General features: G+C 62.5%; 1 protein-coding gene across 1 annotated transcript in view; it reads right to left on the bottom strand.

Annotated features, from left to right (window-relative positions):
* Window positions 1–151: 151 nt before the first annotated feature.
* The window catches only part of LOC105550367 (xaa-Pro dipeptidase-like), a 128,948-nt gene continuing 119,920 nt past the window's right edge, over window positions 152–9,179 (bottom strand). The window contains exons 12-15 of the mRNA XM_011995274.1: window positions 8,891–8,956; window positions 4,411–4,595; window positions 1,066–1,257; window positions 152–684 (exon numbers count right to left, since the gene is read on the bottom strand). Coding sequence (XP_011850664.1) covers window positions 547–684; window positions 1,066–1,257; window positions 4,411–4,595; window positions 8,891–8,956 — 581 coding nt within the window. The 3' untranslated portion in view covers window positions 152–546. The remainder of the gene's footprint in view (window positions 685–1,065; window positions 1,258–4,410; window positions 4,596–8,890; window positions 8,957–9,179) is intronic.

Here is a 9,179-nt window from a genome sequence, read left to right as displayed (position 1 = left end):
AGCAGCCGTTAGAGGGCCTGTGCCGCCAGCACCCTTTTCCTGGAACCGACTTTTGACACTGACACCAGGTGAGCCATCTTTTCAGGGTGTATGGGGTCCCAAATGCTCGTCTGCAAAGGAATAAAGAATAAAGGGGAAGCCGTGCACAAAGGACCATTTTAGGAAATCTTTTATTGCAAATGTCATTCTGCATATTGATTTTTGAGAGAAAGTATCAGAAATGCTTCTTTCCTGGGAAAAGGAATACAAAATGACAGCAAGACACATTTTAGTTGCTACGAAAGAACAGCATTGTTTTCAATCATTTTAAATCGCTCATTTAATAAGCAAGGTATAAAACAGATTAAAGGTGTGAGCTTGCAAAAGGGTAATTAAAAAAGTGTTTCCTCCCCAGGAAACAGCGCTGTTTGGTCTGCTCAAATGCCGAAGCTGGGATCTGATTCTGGGTGCCGTCTCTCGCTACTGGAGTGCTGACCAGCAGGCTGCCCATCGCGAAAAGAGGTTGCAAGGCCAGGTCCCCGGGTGTGCTGGGATTTCTGGCTGGCTCTACTTGGGGCCGGAGAAGGGGGAAAAGGCCTTGTCACAGCCTGCCATGCATGCTTCAATCTCTTCCACGGTGCGGGGCACGCAGGTCAGCAGCTCCATGCCGCTGTCAGTCACCACGACGTCCTCCTCGATGCGGACCTGGGTCGAGCCGACAGACACACATTATCTCAGAGCAGCCTCATGTGCCAGGCTAGAGGGCCGGGCCCATTCCAGGCCCACCCCACCATGGGCTGGGAGCAGCTGACACTCCCTGGGAGAGGGAAGTGGCCGCCAGGCTCCTTCATGGAGCCATCTGCTCACGTCACCTGCTCACCCTGTCCTCGCCAGGTGGATGGGAGCCCCTGGAGCAGGAAGGAGTTTTGCAGGATCCCCGTCTGTTCCTACTGAGGGGTGAGGCTCCATCTCGTGACAGACCACACGAAGGGGCAAGCTGAGCCCACCTCAAGGGAAGGCGTCACTAGGGCCCCTGTCTTGGTGGCAGATGTTCTGGGAGCAAGAATGGGGCCCATGGGCACTCACCCCACCAAAACCGCGAAAGCGCTGCAGGACCTCGCGGTTAAAGAAGCAGGCACGGGCCGGGTCCACCAGGGCCTCGTCCAGGAGGTGGTCGATGAAGTAGATGCCCGGCTCCACGGTGAGCACCATGCCTGGCTGCAGGTACCGTGCAGTGCGCAGACTCCGCAGGCCGGGCTCGTCAATACGCTCCGTGCCCTGTGGGGAACAGAGATGAGGGGCCCAATGAGCAGCTCCAGGGCTCACCGTGGCCTCATCAGGAGAGATGGGCACGTGAGGGCTGGCGCCAGTCTCGTGGGCTCTCTTGACCATTGAGGTCCTCAGCCTAGGTTCGCCCCTGCTCTGCTGGGCCATGGGCACCCTGATAAGTTCTTCCACCCTGCACGTACCCCCGGATCTTGAGTGTCCCTGGCCACACTACCCTAGGGCTCGCTTGAGAAGCCCTGTGGCCGCCCATGTGCACACACCCAGTGCGAGATGCCCAGACAGGCCTGCGGGGCTTGCTGAGGGTTGGGCTGCCCTCAGCCGGGCCCTGCTCCTGGCCAGAGGAGTGGCAGATGCCAAACCGCTGAAGCCAAAAAAGCTCTTAAGGCAGCTATGAAGCCTCTTGGGGCCACAGCTTTCCTTCCAGGCAGCCCAAGTGGAAACTGGCCCCAGAAGTCGTGGTCCCAGCTCCCCCAGGCCGAGGCCTAGGTTTTCCGTGTGACTGTCCGGGGAGGACAGGTGCCGTCATCAGGGTGGGTCTGCCAGCCTTAGTGCACCAGTGCACACGTGCCGTGTGCGCATGGCTTGGCGGGTGTGGCTCCCAGAGGAGTGCTCTGGGCCTTACGGCAGGGCCCTGGGAAATAGCCCCCAGCCTTGGAGGACGCCTGAGGAACGGTGGTAGAGCCGCTCCCTGCAGGGACCCTGTCTGCACCCCACACTGCCCCATGCGCACCCAGCCTGGCCTTGTCCACTCACAGGCACAGCTGAGAGGAGCGGGTGCTCGGGGAATTACAGGAGAGCTCCTGCTTGCCCCAGGTCCCCGGGGCACCATCCGGCCGGTGGCCAGGGCCTCTGAGTACGCTTTCTGGTCAGGGTCTGAGCCTGCCCTGCCGGGCTGCACTCCCTCCCCAGGAAGCCCAGCTGCTGGAGCGGGAGCTGTCATTTCTGACTGTTTGGGGGCCAAGAACATCAGACTCCAATTAGCAGTTCACGTAAGGTAACCAGAAACAGGCTGGCCTGGCCTCCACGCTGGGCATGGCCAGAGAGGCTGTGACTGATTCCACGGGGGGCAGGGAGAGCCACGCTGACCTGGAGAGAGCAGGCCGGGCGAGAGGCGATGAGACACCATAGCCTGGCTAGTGTGGCCCCAGCCCCACCACACTTGCCTCTGGGCTGCTGACCGGGAGCTGAGGCTGGAGGGCAGGGATGCCCCGTGGCTGAGGAACCGTATGGAGTGACATTCCCTCTGTGCAAGTGAGAGGTGCATGTGGACTCCGCTGAGGCCTGTCTCCTGCCCAGAAGCTGCTGGGGGTCCCAGGGTCTCTGCTCCAGGACCTTCTCGTCCCTGTCATTCAAAGCCTGCGCTAGGCACCCCCACCCCACCGCCGCCCATCCCTCTCCTTCATGCTACTCCTGAAGTGCCCATCCCTGTCTCTCAACCCCACGGCGGTCGAAGCCAGGGGCCTGGGGGAAGCAAGGGCCTGCCAACGTCAGGTTTCCTTCCTCCCAGTCACCCCTCCATCCCCATGGGCCCACCCCTGACCGCTACACGGTTGGGGGGCAGGTTCGTTTTGCCAGGGAAACGAACTTTCCTCCTCTCTGAAATCTTGAGGTCCACGACTGAAACTGGGGGTGGGTGAAGATTAGAAGGGATCCCCGGCGGGCACAGGGGCAAGGCCTGCCTCAGCCCAGCGATGCAGTAGCCCCTTCGGGGTGCTGGCTCTAGGGGCCTGCCCGGGAGACCTACTGAGAACAGGGTGCGGGCGCGGTCATAAGAGAAGCGGAGGGGCTGGGCATGTGGGGAGGGCACGAGCCCCTGTGGTCCAGGAAGTGCAGCCTTCAGGCGTGGGGAGGGGTCCTGCCCTCACCGTGCCCATGCCCGCCTCTGGGCACAGGGCTTGACAAGGCCATAACTTTTACTGGGCTCCAAGCAGAGGAGCCCCAGATGTGTCTGCAGGCCTGAAATAAAACAAATGACTTTTATAGGAAAAGCCATATTTTTTCCACAATGTTTATCTGTCAGAAGAATAGACTCTGAGCACAAAGAGGTGCTTACTGGAAAAGATGAAAACAGTTTGCTGCCAATTTTTGCTGGTGGAAAAAAAGCGCTTTGGCGACTAATGAATAACGAACCTCAGCTAACAATGTCTGGAAGGCCCAGTTCTTGGCTCCCTGCGCACAATGGGATGAATAGACATTAGGAAATTAAAACTGATTTTGTTTCTCCAAATTTAACTGTTTACACTTGAGGAAAAAAATAATTGAATAATAATGCTTCTCTTAAGCAATTCCCCCCACTGCCCCCACCCTGCCAAAAAATCATTCTTAGTGCTTTCAAAACACCCTGCAGCCAAGAGGCCGGCCTTGTCTTGGCTAACCGGCTGGGGGGCCCCAGGGCGTGCACGATTGCACAATCAGCCCCCTGCATTGGGCAGCCAGCCAAGGGCAGGGACGGGCGCGCCCCGCCCGCCCAGCTGAGAGGCCGTAGCCACCTGCCCAGTTGGGCCTCCCCAAGCCTCACGTACCCGCTGAGTGGTCCTCTGAGGGCTGGGGCAGCCTTGTCTGGAGATGGCCCCCAGCCTCCCTTATCTGCCAAGGGTCCCCAGAATGCCTGGGGATGAGGAGGCTACAGGGTCACAGGTGTGTGGTCCAGGAGCCTGGGAGGCAGAGGGCAAACCAGCAGCAGAGCAGGGCTGCTCCGGGCTTGTGAGGGGCCAGGGCGAGTCACCAGTGGGTGGAGCCTCATCAACTCCCCAAGTCTAAATGAAGCCAGAGGCGGCTGGACGTGAGGGGTGCCACGCAGTTCCATCACAAAGACCTGTCCTTGGCACCACTGTCCTGTGGGGCCCCATGCACCGTATCCTGACTGTGTGCCACCTTCTGGGCAGCTGACACCAGGGCCCAGAGTGCAGACAGCACTGCTTTTATGTCCAGGTCTGTGGAACGCTCATGGATGCATCCCTGCCTTGGCCAGGGCCCCGATCCCCTCCTCTCATGCCCTCCGTGTACCACATGGAGCCAGGGGGTCCATCCCTGCTATCCCAATACACCCCTGCTGCCTCCTAGAGTCCCACCCTGCCCCGGGGGCCAGGCTCAGCGGCAGCTGATGGGCAAGCCACTCTGCCTGCCATGTCCACACTGACTGACCTCTGGGTAGCCTCCCACGTCGTGCACATCAATGCCCAGGAAGTGGCCGAGCCCGTGAGGCATAAACACGGCCCCCAGGTGGGCCTGGACCATGGCGTCCACGCTGCCGCTCAGGATGCCCATGTGGGCCAGCTCCTCCAGGTGGATGCGGTCTGCCAGGCGGTGCATGTCGGGCCACCAGACACCTGCGGGCCAGAGGGAGCTGCCGTGAGCCACAGAGGCCAGCAGCCAACACCACAGGGCCGGGGGCCAGGAGACACGAAGCCCTCACACTGGCTGTGGTGGGAGGGCCTGGGGGGGGGGGTAAGGGACAAGGACTAGGGTGGCCCCCCGTGCTGAGCTTTCCCAGCTAAAGCTCTGGACTGCAGGACCCTTCTTGTGCCTCCATTCTCCCCCTAGGGCAGGTTCCTGTCACCTGTGGCCAGGGGCCCAGCCTGGGTCTACTTTGTAGCCCGTGGCGTGTCCACCCCGAACAGCCTGTGCTTCCGGGCCCAGGGGAACCCAGCCAAATCCCTGGGCACCAGGAGGAGAAACGCGCGTGTCTCCCCAATAGCAGACACTGGGAGACTCCGTGGGCCCTGGCCCTGAGCCTCAGGCCCAAACCCTGGCTCAGAGCTCCGACAGGGTTTTGCTGCTGTGGCGCAGCGGGGAAGCCTGCGGCTGAAAAGAGGGGTCTCTGCACATCCCAGAATGGGGAAGAGCCACCCCCGGAGCTGCTGCAGGGAGCAAAGGTTTCTGGGGAGAAGGTGTGGCTGGCACGGCCCCACGAGCTGGCTGGCAGGGGTCCGGGGCCCCGCCTGCCAACAGCAGCGGCACCATCTCCAGGGGAGCCCAGATGTCCAAGCCCCAGCTTCGAATCCAACTCATCTCTGCCGCATGTGAGTGGGGCGAAGGCCACCATGGAGAGAACTTCCTAAGCACAGAGCTTTGGGGGCCACACAGGCTCTGTGGGGCTCTGGAGCATGGCCCCTAGGAAGGAGGCCCTTGGACAGCCCCCCACGTAGAGTCTCAGCAGCCCAAGGGTGTGCCCGTCCCACCCCCAGACTCTGTGGAATCCCAGCATCAGCCTCTCCTCATGGCAGCTTCCACTGCTGGACTTGGCCTGAGCACCAGACAAGGACCCGAGGCAGGTGAGGCCTGCCCTGACCCCATGGGGGCTGGGTTTGGGCAGGCCATGTTCTGGCAGAGACTGGGGCCCCAGGACACTCTGGCCAGGTGCGTGGCAGGGGGCCCTGATCAATGCGCAGCTCCCTGGCTGGAGAGGGCACCCAGCAATTCCCTGCGGCACCTCCTGGTGAGGTCCAGCCCCCACCAGGCGGAGTGACCTTGGCTCCTAAGGGCCTCCCTGCCAGACCCTGCCTTGGCGCAGAGCCAGAGCCTGCCCTGCATGGCCCGTCACTGCCGATCGCTGCTGTGGGAGGGGCCCAGGAGACCCTGAGCTGACGAGGGCTGGGCTGTGAGACGCAGGATTCTGAACCTCTGTGGCTGGCGGAGGGCAGATGATGGGTTCAGCTGGCAAACAGGGATGAAAGTCCACACTGGGACACTCACTGGGCACAAGTCCCTCATGTTGGGACCCCTTTAGTGCCAGAGTTGGCCACCCCGGTGCTGGATATCAGGCGGGCTGGGGGCACACGGCTTTGGGCAGGCAGTAGGGCTGTTGCCTGCCATTCACAGCGCAGTGCCTCTGCCATGGCTGTGGCCTAAGGGTGGCAGGGGTGGAGACGCTCAGACCTGCCCCCACCCCCTACACAGAGCAGGGATCCTCCTCAGAGCCCAGTTCCCTGCCCCAGCCTCCAAGGGGCTGAGGTGGGGGCAGCCATCCTGGGGTCTGGGGTCTGGCATGGGGGAGAGCCCGGGCAGGCCTGTGGCAACTCTGGTTGCCACTGCCCTGTGTCTGGGGCAGCCCTGGGCGCACACACACCCCTGGCTGGCCCGGCCTGCACCCCTGGGTTTTCTGAAGGGCACAGCATCCCAAAAAAGGAGACCTGAGTAACTGGAGCCCACTTGGCTGCTCCCCCACCTCCGTGAGCCTCTGTCACCTGGGGGCTGGGGACAGCACCCCGGACACCATTCCTCCATTGTGCATGACCAGCCAGCCCTGGTTCCACACTTGATGTTCATTTGTTCCTAGGGTATGCGCCAAGCCTGCCCAGCCTCTGCCGCCGCTCTTCTGAGACCCCAGCCCGCACAATCCCGGCCCACCTTGCCCTTCCTCCCTGCTGCCGCATCCTCCAGAGACCAGGCCACCTTAAGGCACACAGGCCTTTTTACCTCAGGCCCTTTGCTGTGGCCTGTGCCAGGCCTTGGTCTGTGATGCCTCATCCGAGGGGTCTCTGCATAAAAGCTGTCCCCTCTCAGGGGTCAGACCTTCCTGCCTTGCTGTCCCAGGCCTGGCGATTTCTCCTTGCACCGTCCATCCAGCCTGCAGCAGTCCCCTGGACGGATATGCTCGTTTGCTTCTCATGTCTCACTCCGAGGGTCGGGGTCTCCCGAGGGCACCGCTGGGCCCGGCATAAAGTGAGTGCCCCTCAGGTCCCCCGACAGCCTGCAAAGCTGGCACGTGGTGCTGGGAGGCCTCCTGTGCGTGGCTCGTGCCCCAAGCCCAGCTCAACTGCTTCCTCTTGGACGGGCCCTTCTCTGGTCACCAAAGGGGAGCCCCGGGAAGTGCAGCCAGCCTTCCAACCAGGCTAACTTCAGTAGTGGGCTGTGTTCTTGGCCCAGCCTCCGCAGAGGGCGGGAATCAGGTATAAATCATGCTCCGCGGTGGCCCTTCCCGGGGGCAGGCCCGGCGCCGCCCGGACGTGCCGGCCCGGGGGTCCCCTCGGCGCCGCTGGTCTTCCTCGCCTGTGCACCCTCGGGGAAGGCCTTGCACACAACTCTCTTGGCCGGGAGCGGGGAGTTTCTGCCTGTGTGTGGTTAGGGTTGTGACAGTGATTCAACCTCCAGCAACTTGGCCCCAGCGTCTGGCCCGGATGGTGGTTACAACACCCATGGCCTGGGCGGGGGCCCCTGGAGTGTGTGAGGGTCACTGTCCTTGCACTAGGCTGGCAGGGTGGGCACCAACTTGAGGGCTCCCTTGCCGGCCCGGGCCCTCTCAGGCTCCTCCCACCCTGGCAGCCTGGAGATACCGTCAAGCTCTCTAGTCCAGGCTGGAAGGCACCCCCAGCCCCTAGCCAAGCTATAGCCAGATGCCACACTGGGAATCACACAGCAGAAGCTGGGCAGCAGCTGCCCTGCATGCCCCAACCCCCAGCAAGTGCCAAACCTCCTTCTGGCTTTCCAGAGCACCCCTGCACCTGCCCCACCCCTCCTGGAGTCTGCCCAGCTCCCTCTGCCACTGCACAACCCTCGGATGCCTGGGCCATCTCTTTAGAATGAATGGGGCAAACAGCCCCATTTGAAGCCCAGGTTCTCAGCCTGGCCTGGTCTCCAGCCTCTCCCTCACCCACTCCTGGGAGGGGCAGCCAGACCAAGGCCATGGGTCCCAAGAACTGGCCCTCCCCACCTGCTGTTTCCTTAGCTGGGGCCACCTCCTCCGAGCCCCTTTTCCCAGACGTGCTCCTATTCCTCCGGTGGGCCTGTGTTGAGGCTCCTCCTCCAGGAAGCCCACTCTGATTGCCCCTTCCTGTGCTTTGAGAGTTCATGGCACACACAGCACAGCTGGGCCTGGTTATGACCTCTGGGCCTTGCAAGGGCGGTGCCCGTACCCTGCTGTCTGCCTGGCATGCAGCAGGTGCTTGGTAAACTCCTGGAACGAGGGGAGCCCCAGCCTCCCTCATGGCTCTCTTGCAGCCAGTGTTGTGCCCCATCCCCCACTCCTCTGTGTACTCAGACCCTAGAATGGGCAGGGCAGCCTCTAGGTTAGTGTCCCATCATGGCCCCGTGAAATGACAGGGCTCAGAGGAACAAGCCCCGCTGCTCCCGCCGCCCAGTCCCCAAGTGTGGCCAGAGCGGCCCCTGGGTGGTCTTCTGAGTCCACTTGGTCTCCCCAGGCAGCACCCGCTCCTGCTGGGCCTAGGGCCCAGGCCAGCTCCTTGGAGCCTCAAAGCATCCATCACAGCCCCGAGGCCTCCTACCCGGAGTGTGACAGCCCCAGGGGCTCCGGGGCCTGACCCAGCTACAAAGGCAGCGTCCTCAGAGCTGCTTCCAGACAAAGAGCGCGCTTCATTTGTGGAACACGGCCCTCGGGATGGATGGGAGTGAGCCAGGCTCTGGGGGTGCAGGACAGCAGGCTCTGGCCGGGGTCCCAGGGCAGGCCCTGAGGGCTGGCTGAGCTGGCATGGGGCTGAGGACTTCCAGCTCACCCCACCCTGCATGGGATGTGGGTAGAACCCAGTCTGCTGCCAGAACTTCTGGGGGCCCGCGCGCCCTGTGCGAGAGCGGGTGCTGTGTTGGCCCAGGCTGCTCCTTGAGTCTCCTCCCCCACGCCCTGGCAGAGTGCCCCAAGGAGTAAGAAGAGGCCAGGGAACTGGCTCACCGTTGTGGCCGGCAGGAGGGGTGGACATGGTGCCCACACTGAAGACAGCCCTCCCCGTCCTGGCGCCTGCCACAGAGGGTATCTGTGGCTGGGGTGGCACGTGGCTGCCATGCCTGTCTGCCTGAGCCCTGCACTCTATGCCGTCTCGGAGGATGAGGCCTGACCGGAAGTCTAGCGGCTGGGCCCCTGCCCCTGGCGCTGGCTGGGAGGGGAGCAAAGCTGGTAGAGGTGCCCCTGACCACGGGGCCACAGGAGACATATGCCAGGTGGGCCGGGGCCAGTGCTGCTG

The sequence above is a fragment of the Mandrillus leucophaeus genome, unplaced genomic scaffold, assembly GCF_000951045.1.
Source record: "Mandrillus leucophaeus isolate KB7577 unplaced genomic scaffold, Mleu.le_1.0 Scaffold48, whole genome shotgun sequence".
In the NCBI taxonomy this organism is placed as follows: Eukaryota; Metazoa; Chordata; class Mammalia; order Primates; family Cercopithecidae; genus Mandrillus; species Mandrillus leucophaeus.
This window is presented reverse-complemented; position numbering and strand designations above follow the sequence as displayed.